This window comes from Eublepharis macularius, chromosome 6 (genome assembly GCF_028583425.1).
Source record: "Eublepharis macularius isolate TG4126 chromosome 6, MPM_Emac_v1.0, whole genome shotgun sequence".
NCBI lineage: Eukaryota > Metazoa > Chordata > Lepidosauria > Squamata > Eublepharidae > Eublepharis > Eublepharis macularius.
In genome coordinates, this window is record NC_072795.1 from 31717928 (window position 1) to 31735385 (window position 17458).

The 17458-nt window shown below is 42.5% G+C and overlaps 1 protein-coding gene across 1 annotated transcript in view; it reads left to right on the forward strand.

The window, feature by feature from the left end:
* VEPH1 (ventricular zone expressed PH domain containing 1) overlaps positions 1–17458 on the forward strand; it is a 189609-nt gene that overhangs the window by 74528 nt on the left and 97623 nt on the right. The window contains exon 6 of the mRNA XM_054983455.1: positions 10439–10659. Coding sequence (XP_054839430.1) covers positions 10439–10659 — 221 coding nt within the window. The remainder of the gene's footprint in view (positions 1–10438; positions 10660–17458) is intronic.

Below are 17458 nucleotides of genomic sequence, written 5' to 3' on the forward strand. Positions count from 1 at the left end.
ATCCTACCGTGGAGGCATCAGTCGAGATTGTGATCTCGGTTTGGATGGACCCAAAGGCAATACCCCCAAGAAGGTTAGCCTCATCAAGCCACCATCGTAAGGCCCAGATAATCCCTCTGGGGATGGAATATCGTTTATTCTGGGACTCGTGTTCAAAATCATGAACCGATAGGAACCACAGCTGGAGAGGTCGCATGTGCAACCGGGCCATAGGGGTGACAGCTGTAGAAGAGGCCATGAGGCCCAGTAGCCTCTGGATAGCCGTTACGGATTGGAACCTACACTTAGAAAAAAGGTTCACCATCCTGCCAATCTTTAAAGCACGCTCCCTGGGCAGAAAACCTCTGTTTACGCCACCGTCCAGTTCCATACCGATAAACAGTATCCGTCTGGACGGGGTAAGGTTAGACTTTTGTAAGTTAACCAAAAGTCCTAATCTGGAGCAGGTGAGCATCACAGTATGAATCTGGGCCAGGAGTGCATTATCAGAGGGTGCTGCTAGGAGCCAATCGTCAAGATAGGGGTAGATGGTACAACCCCGTTCCCTCAAATAAGCCACTACCACAGCCATACATTTAGAAAAAACTCGTGGGGCTGTTGAGAGGCCAAAGGGAAGTACCTGGTAATGGTAGGCCCTATTGTTACACAGGAACCTAAGGTATTTCCGATGATCAGGATGGATGGCAATATGGAAATATGCATCCTTGAGGTCCAGGACAGCGAACCACATGTCCTCAGGCATTAACTGGAGGACTGTGTTCAAGGTAAGCATCCTGAACCGCTTAACGAGAACGAATTTATTCAGTTCCCGTAGGTCCAAGATGGGTCGTACCCCTCCATCTTTCTTGTCTACCAGGAACATCCTGGAGTAAAAACCTAAGAGGGGGCCCTGAGGGGGAACCTCCTTCACAGCCCCCTTCTCTAGTAGTGCCACAACGTCAGCCTGTAAGTTATCAGAAGAGGATTGTACTGAGAGGTCAGGAAGAGACAACACTGGGTAAACATCAAACTGAATTTTATAGCCAACTTTAACGATATTAAGAACCCAACTATCAGAGGTAATCTCTGCCCATGCTGATGCAAACTGAACCAATCTGTTTCCAAACACGACAGACTGTTCGAATTCCAGTCAGAACTGCTTTGGTTGCGTTGCTGACTCTTTGGCATCGTGGGCTTGTTGACCGCGACGAGGGCGGTAGCTAGGCCTCCGGCGCTGAAAGGAACTTGCAGGCGGCTGGAATTGCCTGTAGGACCCATAACGTGGATACGGCTGGTATCGCTGTTGCCGTCCACGATAGCCCTGTGAAGAGCGATACTGAAAACGATTCTCGGATGGCCTGGTCGGGAGAATGCCGTAGGAACGGGCCGTCAGCCGATCTTTGCGCTTCTGCGAAAGGTAGTCATCCGTCTTAGACGAAAACAGGGACTGGCCTTCAAAGGGCAGATTCTCCACCTTATTTCGCGTCTCGACGGGTAGAGCAGTCGTGCGGAGCCACGAGTGCCTGCGGAGGACGATTGAGGAGGCCAATGTTCTCGCAGAGGTGTCGACGGTGTCACGCCCAGCATTTATTTGCTGCCGAGACAGGCGCAAGGCTTCATCAAGAACCACCTTAGCCAACACCCTCTGGTCTGCAGGGAGCTTTTCCATAAAGGCCGCCATGCGGTTCCAAAGGAAAATTTGATATGCCCCCATGATGGCTGAATAGTTGGAGATTTTCAGCGTCAGGGCAGCAGAGGAATACAATTTTTTTCCCAAAGAATCGAGCTTCCTGCTCTCCTTGTCAATGGGCACAGCATAAGACCCTTGTCGCTGACGGGTCTGCATCTCTTCCGTAATGAGGGAAGAAGGAGGTGGATGCGCAAAAAGGTATGCACAGACGTCATCCCGTGTCTTGTACAGAGCTTCCAGTTTGCGGGATGTCGGGTACACCGAAGCCGGCTTCTCACAGACGTTGTTAATGATTTCCACCAAGCCTTCGGTGAATGGGAAAGCAATGGTCGGAGGGTTCCCAGACTGGACATATTGTAAGATTTTATCCTTTGGCTTAGGGTCGACAGCCGATATCTCGATGTCGAGAGAACGGGCCATTCTGACCATCTGCTCAGAATAGAGCCGGTAGTCCTCAGAAGGCGATACCCGACCGGTCCCAATGATGATGTCATCTGGCGATGGGTCAGATGGAGGGCTGGGACTCGGGCCTTGATAAGGTTCAGGATATTGGTAAGGCGACACGTGCCTGGGAGAACCATAGTGGGAGAACTCACTCCGAGTGTCACCCCAGTACTCCCTGCCAAACGATGGAGAGCTGGCATACAAGGAACCCTCTCTGTCATATCCACTCCGAGGGAGGTGATAAGGGTGGTCTTCCCTGTCCGCACAGTCACCAGCACGCCACGGCTGGGCAGCCCTTGGCGGAGCGTCGGGCAGGTCACCATCGTCATCACTGGAGTGGTGCAGTGGAGGCGACAGATGCGGCGATGGAGTCAAAGGCCGCTCCCAGAGGACCTCATCCGTTTGGACCGAAGCCAATTGACTGTGCTTCGATTTTTTCTTGGACTTCATCTCGCCCTTGGCGGATGAAGCCTGATCCGCGCTTCGGTTCCAGTCCATCGGAGCCGGCGATGTGGGTAACGGATCCGATGTCTTCGGATCCGATCGGGCACTCGTCTTCGGAGCGAGGCCGGTGCGCGCCGACCCAACAATTTTTGGAGCCGATGACGTCGGAGCCGATGTCGGATCCGACGACTTAGGAACCGATCCAGCCGGGATGTTCGGTTCCGACGAAGTTCTCGGCACCTTCGGAGCCGGCGTGGCAGTCGGTTCTGACCTCGACGGGGACCTGGAACGGTGACGCTTCCGAGTCGGATCCGACTTCGAAGCCAAGTGCTTGTGACCCGACGTGGAACCCATAGCTTCCCTCGGATCCGGGGTCTGGGGCCGGGCTTGTTGGGGTCTTTCCGGCGAGCGGGAACGCGAGGTGGCAGCGGTGCTTCGGACAGATTCCATCATAGAGGGGGTTTCAGCCGTACCACCAGCCGGTGATGGCCCCCCCCCGGGGTACCAGGGGCCCCCGACGCCCGCATAGCCCTTCTCCACAGCAGGGCGTTCAGCCTGTTAGCCCTCTCAGCCCTGGCCTTCGGGGTGAACCGTTGGCAGTGCTCACATTTTTCGACGATGTGCCCCTCTCCTAGGCACTCGAGACAAACGGAGTGACCATCTGTCCTTGTCATCTTCGTCGAACAGGTAGAACAACGCTTAAACAGCGACTTCTCCGACATTCTCTCACCGATAAAACAAGTTTCCTCACAGAGTTTCCTCACGAGCGGACAGCTAGGTCTTTACCGGTCGGCGGCAAAGAAGAAACTGAGGGGAAAGGGGGCGACGTCGCCCAATGTCGCTCGGGCGGGAAACGGCCGCGCATGCGCATTGGGTTGGACGTGCGCCCCCTAGTGGACGTTTGCTAGAAAAGAAAAATCCGGTCGGCAGGCCTGCGCAGGCGCAGTCCCCATGTGGGGCTGCACAGAAGACGGACAGTGAACTGAAAACTGCCTTCACTCCGCCCACTCTCTGTCATCAACCAATCATATCACTCACTCGTCTCTCTCTTTCACCCCCCACTCTTCACCTATCTCACCAAACATTTAAAGACACATGCACCCATTTCTTGAAATCATTACAGTGCTACTGGACTCTTTACTATAATCCCAATAAAGGTCAGTACTGTGACTCATAACAGGTCTCTAAGGTTTCAAGCAGAGGTCTTTCACATCACCTGATACTTTTAAGGAAAGAAGCCAAGGATTCAACCTGGGATCATCTGCATGCAAAGCACATGTTCTATCATGCCACAGCCCCTCCCCTTTGAGCATATCAGCCATTGACTACTGGATGATAGCCACAGCACATAGGCTGTAGCATATATAGCATATATAATAGATAGATGTCTTCCAAACTGCAATGATAGTTTGCTTTCTTTTTCTGTAGGAAATGGTATAAAATAAAACAGAAATGTTCAGTACTTTGTTTCAAAAACCAGAGGTTCCAGGGTTTGGATCCAGCAGTGCACAAGCAGAACTATAAATGGGCTTAGCACAGTTCTGCTTGTGCAAGATCTTGTGCAACACCTAGTGCTTTCCTCCATATATATACATTATAGTGCCTGGAAACTGGGTGCACAACATCTTGTGCCAGTGGAAACACAAGCAGGAAGTGTGACATAGCACAAGGGGTTACCATAGTCTTTTTCATGCAAGCAGAAATTTTGGACTGAATCCAACTCAGTATCTGCCCAGGAAAACCTTCTTCTTCATCTCAAATGTATGTGGACAGGTGGTTTAAGCATTCTGTACATGTTTATTTTTCCTTATTATTTCTTCACATACTCCAGGAGCTGATCATGATACTAAAAAAAAATTCTAGGGGTGAGCCCTATTATAAGTGAAGACCTGAAAAGAGACTGAAATAAATGATTAAACAGGACTCTTATAGTCCCATGGAAATTTGCAGGCTCTTTTCTTAGGCTATCGTGGCATTGACTTTTCTGCAGACTTTTGATACTTGTGAATCCTGTCCAAGTTTTTCTGTGCCTTTTACTATCATTTTCTTCACATTTGTCCTCCTCCTTATTTAGAAAAGAAATTATGGACTTTCAGTGCTCTAGGTGTTTACACTAAGAATTGGTAGACAGTAGTAATAGATAGTCAAATAATTGATAGATAGTCAAAGTCAATAATTGAATAACAAAACTGAAATGTTTCTTAATAAAAATTGCTTAATGGAATGATACGCACTCAGTGGCTCTGGATCTGTGATGCTATTCCCCCATTGGGGGCAGGGGATCCCCAGTCCCTGCCCCCGCAGCTTCCACTCACCTGCCAGTGGGGGGAAAGGTATGCAAACAAGCTGCGTGTCCAGTTCCCTGTCATGCCAGAAAATGGCATCATTTTCTGGTGTATTGGAAGAATCAGGTCATGCTGGGGGACAATTCTCTAAAAATTGCCCCCAAACACTAAGTTTGGGGGTGATTTTTAGCAAATCATCCCCCAGCATGACCTCTAGCTTCTGGATCATGGCAAAAAATGATGTCATTTTCCAGTGTGATGGGTGAGTGCAGGACCATGCACTTTGCATGCACACAGGGGTAAGTACCCACTGCCTCCATGACTAGGGTTCCCAGGTCTCCTTCCCCTCCAGTGGGAGGGGAGACCCAGTGCTTACCTTCTGCCTACTCCTGGCATGCTCCTCACGTGCGCAGCCCCACACCCACACGATGATGTCACGTCCAGGAATTGATGTCATTGTGCAAGGTAGGGAGTGTGCCTGGGCTTTGCAGTGGGCTGATTTGGGCCTGAAACCGGCACGATTTGTCCCACTTGAGGCCCAAGTCGGCCCATTGCAAACCATGGGAGCGCTCTCGGGGCAGCACAATGGTGTCAGTGATGTTGCCGTGCTAGCCCTGGGAGCGTGCCTGTGAGGCCGGTTCCCTGCCTCCTCCCCTGCCCACTGGCCAGGTAAGCGGTGGCTGGGGGCAAAAGGTAGGAGTGGGGGATCCCCTGCAACCATCAGGGGAATGGGATCCCTACCCATGACTCTAGGCCCTGGATTTCCTGGCAACCCTCCTCTGGAGCCACATTTGGCTCTTCTGAGCACCATTCCTCAATGTGGTACACACCCTGTGTTTCAGGAGAATGGGATAGGCCCTTATCCAGTGAGGGATGTGGTTGATAGTTGATTCTCACCTTGAAACAGCTGCTACCAGAGGAACAGAAAACTACAAGCCTCCCTTGGGGTGTAGGCCTCCTGCAAGGGATGGAAGTAAATGTAGCTCTTTGGGTTGATGGTACTTGTGAATGTGGCTCTCCGAGACCCACAGAGTGAGTAGCACTGGCTTAATGAAAGATTGCAACAGAAGCTGTTTAAGGCATGAACTTACCTTACAGTAAATCAAATGTTTGTGCTGAAGACAATTCAGTTTTTGCCCTGCAATTTGTAACGGAACCCTATGCTGGCCCAAGATGTTTTCTGTTCTGGATGATCTGAGAAGAGTGCCCCAGAATCCTTTGCAAAGGATGTTGGGCCCACTGTCAAATTGTATGCAACCTTGGCAGCATACAGGTTTTGGTGCTTATGCAGGACTGGCCTTGGGTTGACCTTTTTAAAAAGGCAAGCAATCTGGTAAAAAGCAAAAAGGCCCTTTGTGTCTGTCTTGGCTCAGTTTTTGCTCCTAGGCTAAGTGCGCACTTCTGACGGACTTTTGTAGGAGTCCCTTGCAGAAATCTCAACACAATACTGCGTCTGTTAATAACTTCTCCAAAGTAAAATCAGAAGCCCTTCATGATGTGCTGATTATTTACTTTGATATGAGTGATCCCTTTGCCAAGATAAATCTAGAATCACTCCATATTTTCTTCTGCTGTTTCCTTATATTCTTTGATGCAGCAAAATAAAACATTTTAAGCTGTTGCAACTCTTTAAGTTAACATTCTTCCCGTCAACAAATATAATTGTATACCATAAAATGTAAAATCTATTACCCATAGGGAACATAAACATAAACCCCCCAACCTTACAATAACAATGGTAAAAAATTCAGAAAGCACTTTACCAGATACTTTTGATCTTAGTTATGCTACGGATAATTATTGCTTTTAAGTGCGGGAGGTGGATGTTGCTAGAAGAGCTTGAGGTTTAGGTTTGGCATCTTTTTCTTTTTGCATATTCACTGCATATCCTACAACAGCACAATTTATTATTCCTTGACAATATACTAGACAAGTAACAAAATTTTGACACTTATGGATTCCTGCCAGATGGATCAAAAGTTGGAAAAGCCTAGTAGAAACTTTTTTCCCCCATTTGTATCTATAGCAAATTTTTGTTTGAGAAACAGAATTCTTCTGTAAATACTAATTAAGCCTTTGTTTATGTCTTAATCTGCCTAGCCTTAATTTTTTTAAAAAATGAGAGAAATAGGAGTGAGGATACAATCTTGGCTTTCCAAATGTGTTAGTGGCTTTCTAGATGCAAAGATTCTCCTGCCTACACTTAATTTAGACTCACTATACTGTGTCATTCTCTGCTGTTTCCAAGGACTAAATTCCACATGTTTTGCCCTTAGTAGAATCCACCTTCTTTCCATTTTACATTTTTATTAAGTCTTTCCTCAGAGAGCTCAGGGTGACATATTATATCCATTATATTCTCACTACAACCCTGATTTCCCAAGGTCACCCAGTGAATTTCATGATCAGATGGGATTTGAAACTGGGTTTCCCCCAAGCCTAGTCTAACACTTTAACCTGTACACTACGTGACTGTACCAACCCTGAATATTGTATCCACAATAAGGGGTCTTCACAGATTTACAGGTTGATTGTAGGTCAGATATTTATATTTCTTTCCATTTCCGGTCGCAAAACCTGATCCCCACCAGAAATAGACTCCTTGGGTGACCTTTTGAGGCAAAACATCTTGCTGTACATGGATTGAATTTGTGAACCCTGCTTAAAGAAGGCAAATAAATGCAATAAATAAATAAATATTATGCACTTGAAACAAAGATGTACTGCTGCTAAGTCCATGCATAGATGACAAACAGTAGAATGACTCCAGTAGATGTTACCTGAAAAATTAGCGGGTATGTCAATTCAATTTGAGTATTCAAGAAGAATGCATTAAATTTATGGCATTTTTAACAGATTGCTTATGCTATTGTCTTTTTTAAAAAATTCCTTTACTGGCTTTCTTTTATTTGTGTCATGGGTAGTGGGTCCTTTGCTGGTTTTTTTTTTTTGTTGTGGTAATTTCCAATTTTCCTTGGCTTCCCTCAGTGGTTCAAAGTGTTCCCAGTCTATCCTTGTCATCTGTAATAGCATTTTAAAATTATTCTATTCTGTACTGTGCAGACTGGAGTGGGTTACAGTGACCATATCACTTCAGCCTTGTTCCATCTACACTGGCCCCCAATTTTCTTCTGGGCCCAATTCAAGGTGCTGGTATTGACCTTTAAAACCTCATATGGCTTGGGGCCACCATAACTTAAGGACTACCTTCTGCCCATCCGCTCCTGTCATCTTCAGAAGCCTTGCTTCTGGTGCTTCCACCAGCCAAGGCTAGATGGGTGGTAACCCAAGAAAGGCCTTTCTTGGTTATGGCACTGAAAGCTTGGTACTCCCTCCCTAGGGAGCTTCATCTGGCTCAATCTGTCTTTGTCTTCCACCACAGGTGAAGACTTTTCTCCTTTGTTTGGTGTACCCCCAGGAAACTCTTTTTAGCCGTCCTCCTGGTTGTGTTTTTTTAATGTCTATATGTTTTTATGTATACACACACACATTTTAATGCTGTTCTTAATGTTCTAAACATTTTAATGGTGTTTGCTACCTTGGGAATACTGTCCATTTCCACACGTCCTCACCAAATGCTGCTGGCTTTTCTCCTTCACTTCACACATCTCTGATTTCAAAACAGTAGCAGGCTGTTTGGCTTCTGTTTTTTCAGCACCTTTTGTGAGAATGCACTTTCCCTGTAGTCCCCAAAAAGGCACCAACAAAATGGAAGCCAAACAGCCTGCTACTGCTTTTGAAATCGGAGACATGTAGAGTGAAGGGGAAAAGTTGGCAGCATTCAGTGAGTGGCTGTCCCTTTATGGATGTGTGGAAATGTCCTCTATTTGGGTGGAAAGGCAACATATAAATGTTTAAATAAATATATAATAAATACATAAAATGTCATAATTAATTATATCATAACATAAAGAATGGTTTCACAAAGCAACAGATTTTATTCTTCATCAGCTTTACAGTGACAAATAAGTATGTAATTAGAAATGAGATTAGGCTGTCTCTCTTCTATATGATATTTTAGTGGCAATTACCAATGACATTTACGTACATAACCTCAGCCTTGTAACCCCCCTCCTTTGAAACACAAATTATCCTGTTTTGCTTGTTGTTTAGATTCAACAATGCAAATGTGTTGATGGAAGAGAAATTCCTAGCCTGCCAATCACCCACAATCTGTAACTTCTGGATAAAACAAAGATAATCTGTTCATGATGCCAAGTTCTAGACCTTTGATAATGGCCTTTGAAATAAAGCTTACTAAAAACCAAAAACACTTGTGAATTGAACTAGGTTTGTTTCATGAAATAAAGGGGTTGTTTTCTTTACAGAGAGAGAGAGAGTGAAGAACGTCATGGAAACATTTGTCCTGTGTGAAAAATGATGATTTAGTTTCAATGAAATAATGTTCACTAGCAGTGATAGAAGAGAAGAAAGCTCCTGCTCAGGCCCACTGAAATCTTTTTAGTTTACAGCAGGGAGGAAAGCCAAAATAACAAAGATAATGCCAGCCTATTCACACCTCTGGGAAGCAAATGTCATGTAAAAGAGTGCATTTAAAAAGTCTTAAACCAGATGGTTTTTAAAAATGGAACAAATATCTAAGCAGCTTTACCCAGAAGTAAGTCCCATTGATTTAGTAATAATATAATAATAATAACATTCGATTTATATACCGCCCTTCAGGATGACTTAACACCCACTCAGAGTGGTTTACAAAGTATGCTATTATTATCTCCACAACAAAACACCCTGTGAGGTAGGTGGGGCTGAGAGAGCTAGAAGCTGTGACTGACCCAAGGTCACCCAGCTGGCTTCAAGTGGAGGAGTGGGGAATCAAACCCAGTTCTCCAGATTAGAGTCCCGTGCTCTTAAACACTACACAAAACTGTCTCTCTTGCAAGTGGGGCTTGCTCCCAGGAAAGTATTTTTAGGATTGCAATCTCTGGAAGAGATAAAGCAGGACTCCTTAAAACTGAAGGTCCTATAATGCTCATGTTTCTTTAATCCCAACAGCAGACCATGGAGAGGATGTTTAGGCTGTAAAGTTGCATAATGTAGTCAATGACACATACTTGTGAGTAAATGTGGATAGTCAGGTTACCCACCTTTGCTTTGATGAAGTGGTACTTGTTGTGACGGTTCCTGCTAATCTAGGGCTGATTTCCAGTCTCCTTGCTTTCTTCTTTCAATCCAAGCTACAAAAACTCTACAAACACAACATATTACAAACTAGATGTCTCCCAGTCAATGTGCATTTTTCACATTTTATTTAGTATAGGTATGGCAGATGAGGTTTTGCTGAATTAAATGGATTCTGTGCAGCCCTGCTCTATTTTATAAGTGGCTTTCTTGTGTTAAGAATTACTTTGCCTACTTCTCTAATATTTTTATAGCCTAGTTGCACGTGTAAATATTTTGTTTGCATGTTTGCTCTTTAAAAAGAAATGTTCACAGGGTCCCTAAATGTTAGAAATGTTCATAAAACAAATACTTTAGCAATGTTGTGCTTCATAACATTTTTTAGTAACACAATCACAGTTACGTGCATTTTAAAGTAATGGCCTCTACTTCAACACCATCTCTTTTTAATACTTAGGAGAGAGCCCGAATCTGCCTGATCTACTTGGTTAATCAACTAGCTAACATGGAACATTCATTCCATCATATTCTTCTGCTAGAAATTAAGCACATCACAGACACCTTCTCCAATATCTTGGGCATCCAGAGCAGAGACATTTATCGCATGAGTAACAGTTTCACTGCCATCGCTAAACTTCTCATTCAACAGCTGGAAAATGACACTACCACAGACAGCAGGTAAAATTTTCTCATCCCTTTATATGAATGACTTGATACAGCATATTTATGTGGGAGTGGCAGACATCTACAGTCATATTCAATAGCATTTTGTCATTGACTGCTGAATAGTCAAGTGGTTCAGTAATTGAAGGTTTTGTCATTGTCGCTGTAGTTTTAAGAGATCCAAAAGACAAACCTTAATGACGAAGGGCAAAGGATATTGGTTGATTGGAACGGTACTTGATGACCAGATCTCTGATAGACAGATGGGAGAGAGTCAATGCAATTCTTTCAGGTGGGTAGCTGTCTTGGTCTATAGTAGAAGAGCAAGATTCTGGTCCAGTAGCACTTTAAAGACCAACTAGATTTCCAGGTATGAGCTTTCAAGAGTCAGAGCTCTCTTCATACTATAGTCCATTGCTGGTTAGAAGGAAGTATTGCAAGCCATTCAAAACAGGATAATAACACCATTCCTCATATTTGGAATCAGGTGATTCCATGGAGCCAGTCCCAAGGCCACTGACATATGTTGTATTACTCATTTCTCAGAAAAGCAATGTGATTTTTTCCTCCTGCCTGCTTCCTGTCCCTGCCTCACAGACCCTGCCATAGCCTTTAATCTCAGGAACTGTAGCATTGGTTCGAATTCAAACTCCATTCTGGTTTGTCTCCTTTGTATCTAGAATTCCAGATACCTGCAGCCTCCTTAGCCATCAGGTCTTGATCTAGTACATGCCTGTCAAAGATTCCCCCCCCCCCCGCAGAACTCTGTACAGATGTGGTGGTGTAGTGGAGCTGGGAAGACCACGACCAGTCAGATGGGTGGCCAGGAGGAATGTTTTCCTTGCCATTGAGCTCAAAGGGGGCCTCAGACTTAGACACAAGAAGTACTAAGCTGTCATAGTCTATTAAGTATTGTGATTAACAGCTCATAACAGCAATTTTATTGAAGGATGGAAGCACACAGACCGAAACCAGGTTCAACAAGAGCCAATTTATACATAAGAAAACCGCACCTCTTTTTAACAACAACCAATACAAAACAAGTAGTTAGACTTCTTCATTTACATAAACCATATACATAGTAACTTATTTCCAGTATGGTGATTGGTCTTTATTATACAGATCTGATTCGCCACTGCCAGTATGAAACAACCAATAGTAATGAAGGCTTCAGGAGCCTTAGCTCAGCCTGAAGCTATGCCAATACATAACATAGCCTTTTCTGATTTTCACATGAATCATTGTTCTCCATTTTCCCAGATTAGCCATCAAATAAGAAGTAATGCAAGAAAAAAAGATAATTAAATACTACTTTAAACCTACTATGTGTCAAGGGGAATTGGACTTCTATGGTTTTGCAGATTTTTAAAAAAATGTAAATCAGTTTAATAGCCTGAGGGAATTGTTCAGATTTTGTAATAACAAAAATAATCCAAATAACTTTGGTTTGGAACTCTGAAAAGAACTTTCTGAAAAAGAAACAAACAATACGCCCCATATTTATTTCTGCAATTCCATTGAGTTATCCCTGTAATAACACACACACACACACACACACACACACACAGAGAGAGAGAGAGAGAGAGAGAGAGAGAGAGAGAGAGAGAGAGAGGTTTGCTGTTTACCCAAAAGATCAGATCATTTGATACTTGCATGAACAAATCTGTATACAGAATGTTTATGCAGCTTATCCCTCCCATTAGATTGGTGGCATTTTGTTGCAGAAAGAGGTTTGGAAGATTCTTTTGGATCTTCAGTGAGTTTTAAGTAAACACAAATACCACAAATCAAAGAAACATGCATGGAAATTATGTACCATTACCTTCAACACAATTTATTTCTTAAGCACACTCCCTTTGATGTAAGGTTCATTCCATCCAATGGAATATATGTTTCAAGTTTGGGTGCCATGATTCTAGTATAATCTGGTGATGTAGGTACTAATACCCATTACTGATAAAAAAAATATATCATTCAGAGCCCTGATTTGAACTGGGGTCAGTCAAATCATTGTATTTTCTAACAATGAGAGATAGATTATCCTATATTTAAGTGAACCCCCCCCCCAAACACACGCACACACTTTTGTGGTCCCCAGAAAGCATCCTCTGACTTTTTGTACTATGTAGACTAATTTAAAAGTTATTGTTAATCAGTTAAACAAATGACTAAATGATTAAATAATAAAAGAACCTTGACTTAGTCAACATCTATAATCTCTTTTTTTTTTATAAAATTTTTTAATTGGATTAGATGTCATTAAATTGTACATTACAATCAGTTTCCTTTAATTTTTCCAATTCTAACCCCCTCCCTTTCCCCCCCTTTTGTTGACTTCCAACAGTTTTCCAACCCCTTGTCCCTTTTCCCTTACTCATTTTAAATTTATTCTATCTGTCAAACGTAAACTTTCACTTTCTTCTAAGCTTATCTATATAACACAGTGCTCCTTCTGTCTTCCTACTTACTTTAACAACTAAATAATACATAACTAAATAATACATTCTTGGCATATTTTCTTTTGATAATAATCATTTAGCTAATTTTGGTACTCTATACTCTATCTTATAATCTCATCTTCAATATGGGACAAACAATTTATCCCTCATTTAGCATAATTTTAGATACTTCTATAAACAGTACATTTCATATAAGTCAACCAATTTAACTTATACTCTATATATTACTTTTTCTACATATCTTATCTTCATACTGTTTTAATTATATAATTATATTATTCTTTCATTATGCAACTATCCACCAAAAATAGTCAACCAATTTGACCCATATATACCTCCAAACCAATTCAATCAATTTAATACATGATCTATACATTAATATATATTTTCCCACCTTACTTAAATTCCTTCATTGCAATTATAAAATTATCTCCATTATACAATTATTGCCAGAAATGAAATTAATTAGTCAACATCTATAATCTCAATATTTCAACAAGGGTTGATTGCTTGAGGCCACAAAGAGTTGAAGGAAACAAGAAGAATAATGCTGGTCTGTAGCCATCCTGGTATAGCTATATACTACTACATTTTTTTCACACAGCAGATTTTTTAAAAGTGTTTTCCTCAACCCCCCAGTATGAATTAGCTTGGTTTAAATATTTGGATTACGAATGTCTTAGAAAAGCCTATTCAAACATCTGTAAGTAAAACAACAACCTCCAGTCTTCCTGTCTCACATCTAATACTTTAAAATCCCAAAAAAATATCTCATTTCACTTTCTATTGGAGTATCTCTTCAATCACGTGATATGCCCAGCTGTTTCTCAAATACCCGGACTATTAGCTGTACAGAGCTTAACATCATTAACACGTCACTGTACTTGGTCTCCAAAGCAAATTTTAAATAATTTCATATGTCCAGCTTTTTAAACGGCAACAGATTATTGAACTTCTAAAAACCCCTATGCTCCATTGTGAAAGCAAATAACAACCATTTAAAATACAAATGCACAAAACACAACTAAATTATTTAAAAGCTATCAACCGCTTGGAAGACAGCAGTAAAACAATGGGGAAAATCCTGTTAAAATTAAGAAGTTTTAGGTCCTATTGATTTAAATGGAAGAAGCTTGGGAAGTAAGTCTCATTTTATTAAATTGGGCTTACTGTTAGAAAAGCGTTCTTAGAATTGTAGCCTTAAACAGCCCATTATTCTGAATGTTTGCTCAAAAGTAAGTTCCACTAAATTCACTTATTCTTAATTAAGTGTGTATGGGAGTGTGGGAGTGTGGCATTCTTAACTAAAATGTGGGCTTGGCTTGAGCCTTTGGCTGTGTCACACCTATTATTTAAAAACATTCCAATCCAATATGATGATAAATATAAAATGTGGGGCATGCAAGTCTCTTTTAAACACACCTATCCTAAAAATACTCACAAGTACATGCCAAATAAAGTGAGTTCAGTCACTTTCCATGCCATCCTAAGCAGCGCTACACCCTTCAAAACTCACTGACTTCAATGGACTTACAAGGATGTTACTCCACTTAAGAAAGATGGCCCCATTTCTGTCTAAGGCCATTTCCACACACTCTTAAAGAGATGGCCCACTCACAGGACACTGGTGATGTCTCCATTTGCAAAACATTTGTGGGCTGTTTGACGTCAGTTTTTTCAACGCCTTTTCTGTGACCGCAGAAAGTGCATTTTTAGAAAAGGCCCCCCAAAAAAGAAGCCAAATGGCCCACAACCATTTTGCAAATGGAGGCATCTGGATTCTTGGGGGAAAGCCACTAGCATTCAATGAGTAGGCTGTCCCTTTAAGAGCGTGTGGAAATGACCTAAGACCGCCAATTTGTCTGACGCACTTTACTCATGCAACATGTGTCCTAATGAGTTCAGGCCAAATAATATTTACTGTCATATGTGGCTAATGAACAGTAGTCCCTTTTAAATTAAATGAAAGCCTTATAATGGTCAAGAGGAGGAGATGGGAAATTACGCACATAATAAAACTCAACACAGATGTTGCTGAGCTTATAAATATGAAAAGCTGCCTTAGAGTAACATTGTGAGTAGATGCCAGCCTACTAGATAAAATTAAAAAATAAATGTAGTGGATTAAGTTGTGAGACATTTAAACAAACTAACTAAAGTTCAAATATTATTCTGACAGGATATTTCCAGTCACCATTGCTGTTCAGTGCTGGACATATGGCTGATTTCAAACATGATCCCTTTTGATATTATCACCCCTTTGTAAGTTCTTTTTAATAATAGTAATCATATTTTACATTCTGTGATTCAGGGACATGTGACAGACTACCAGTGGGTCATCCCTGGCTTTCTTGTAACCTGGAGTTGGGCCACCACTCTGCAGTGTCTTTCTAGTGGCTAAAGGCAGCCTTTTTAGTACCAGGCACTTTCCTCATAGCAAGCTTTCAACAGGTGGAGAAGTTGCTAGAAAGGCAAGGCTGTGTCACCTGCATTTTCCTTACTTCCTCTCCCTAATTAAAAAGAAAAAATAACTGCTTGGTTTTGTATCTTTACCTCAGCTAGCTATGGGTATACTGGTGGCAAATGAGGAAAGGGGAAGTGGGCAGTCACCTGTCTCCTTGTCCCAGTGCCCACCTGAATGTGTGAAGCGGTTCCACTGAAAAAAGCATTTGCTTGGATCCTAACTGCGTTTTTCACCGATGGGAGGCATGTCTACTAGCAGAAGTGGAGGGAGTGATGGTTGCTGCAACCCCCCCCCCCATGCTATTCCTATTCCTAAGGGGTCCACCTACATTCAAGAGCAGGGTTTTAAGGTATGATGGGCACCATGAAGATGAGGAAATAAGTAAGTTCCCTTCCATGAGTACTGTTGTGCTCTTTCAAGAAAGGATCCAAGCAATTGCGTTTGGCATCATTTGAAAGTTATGTCTGTGGCTGTGGTGGTCACTCTGTGGCATTAACAATTACCATCGATCAAAGAAGCCACATTTACTTTAGTCCCTGGTATGATGACAGCACCTCAGGGAGGCATACAATGTACTTGTTCCTCTAACAACAGCCATTTCAAGGTAGAATTCAACTGCCAACCATAAGCCCCACTGGCAAAACTAGGAATTTAAAACAAGCAGCCAGGACTCTTGGGGTGTGGCTATAGATTCTGACTGATGGGAGGGGGGTTCTAATCAACCTAAGAACATGTCATGGTGGGCAGCATTTGTAGTGTTTCTGTAGTGGCTCATTCTCACATGACAGTCAGCACTTAATGCAAATATTTTATTCTGGCTGTCTCTGAGCATATTACGTATTGACCCAGGGTGGCATGTGGCCTGCATGATGATATCACTTCCTGGAAGTGATGTCATCTGCACATGAGAGAGAGAGAGAGAAGGACACCCAAAGGTAGGTGCCAGGCCTCCAACTTCCCACCTGGGGAGTTGGGGGACCTGGCAACCCTAGGGGAACCCCAGAGCTTACTGTTACTGTTTTGAAGGTGTACAAATCTCTGGAGCTCCCTCCACAGATTGGCCATGGACAAAGCTTATGCACAGAAGCTATGCCTGTAGCTAGCCTACCATTTCATCTTTAAGCAAAAGAGGTTTTTCTTTTCTATGGCTTAAAAAGGGAAAGCACTGGAAGCCCCATGAGCCATGCTCAGAAAGAGCATGTTCAGAAACAGCATGGCATCATGGAAGCTCCCAAATAAAGGGAGGGCACACTTCCTGCCATCTGGAGAAAAATCCCCATGTGGAAACTGCCTCTGTTCGATAAGCCCAGCATTACAGTTACTTCCGTTTTTGGACTCCACAAGCATAGTGAGAACAAAGGGGAATGGGTTATTCCAAGAGGTGTTACGGTGTTTTTCTGTTGAAGTAACCAGAAAAAAAATAATGTCCTTGAATTCTCTAATTGTTCTTGAAAAAAAAATAATGTTCTTGAATTCTCTAATTGCAGTGTATTTATGCAGGAGTAGAAAGTTGTTGGTCTTGGTATACGCAGTTTGTAGTAACAACTGAAGAGAGAATAAGATTTCAAGCACTTTCTTGATTGTTTTGCTCATAATTTAAGTAATTATATGAATAATTTGTGCATAGCAACAGAGCTGAGGGTGTGATTTATCAGTATGAGTGGGTGGGGCTAAAACTGAGAAGTCGGGGTAAGGATTATAGATTTCTTTAAGGGCTGACCCTACCTTTTTTCCTTCATAATTTGATCACTATGGTTTCTATTTCAAAAATGGAATGGTTGGTGGAAAGTGTAACACATACACTTAGTATTTGACATGGGCCTGTGTGGAATTGGGGACAGCTATTACGTTACACCATTTTTTTTTCTTTTTCTTGTAATTATGATGTATT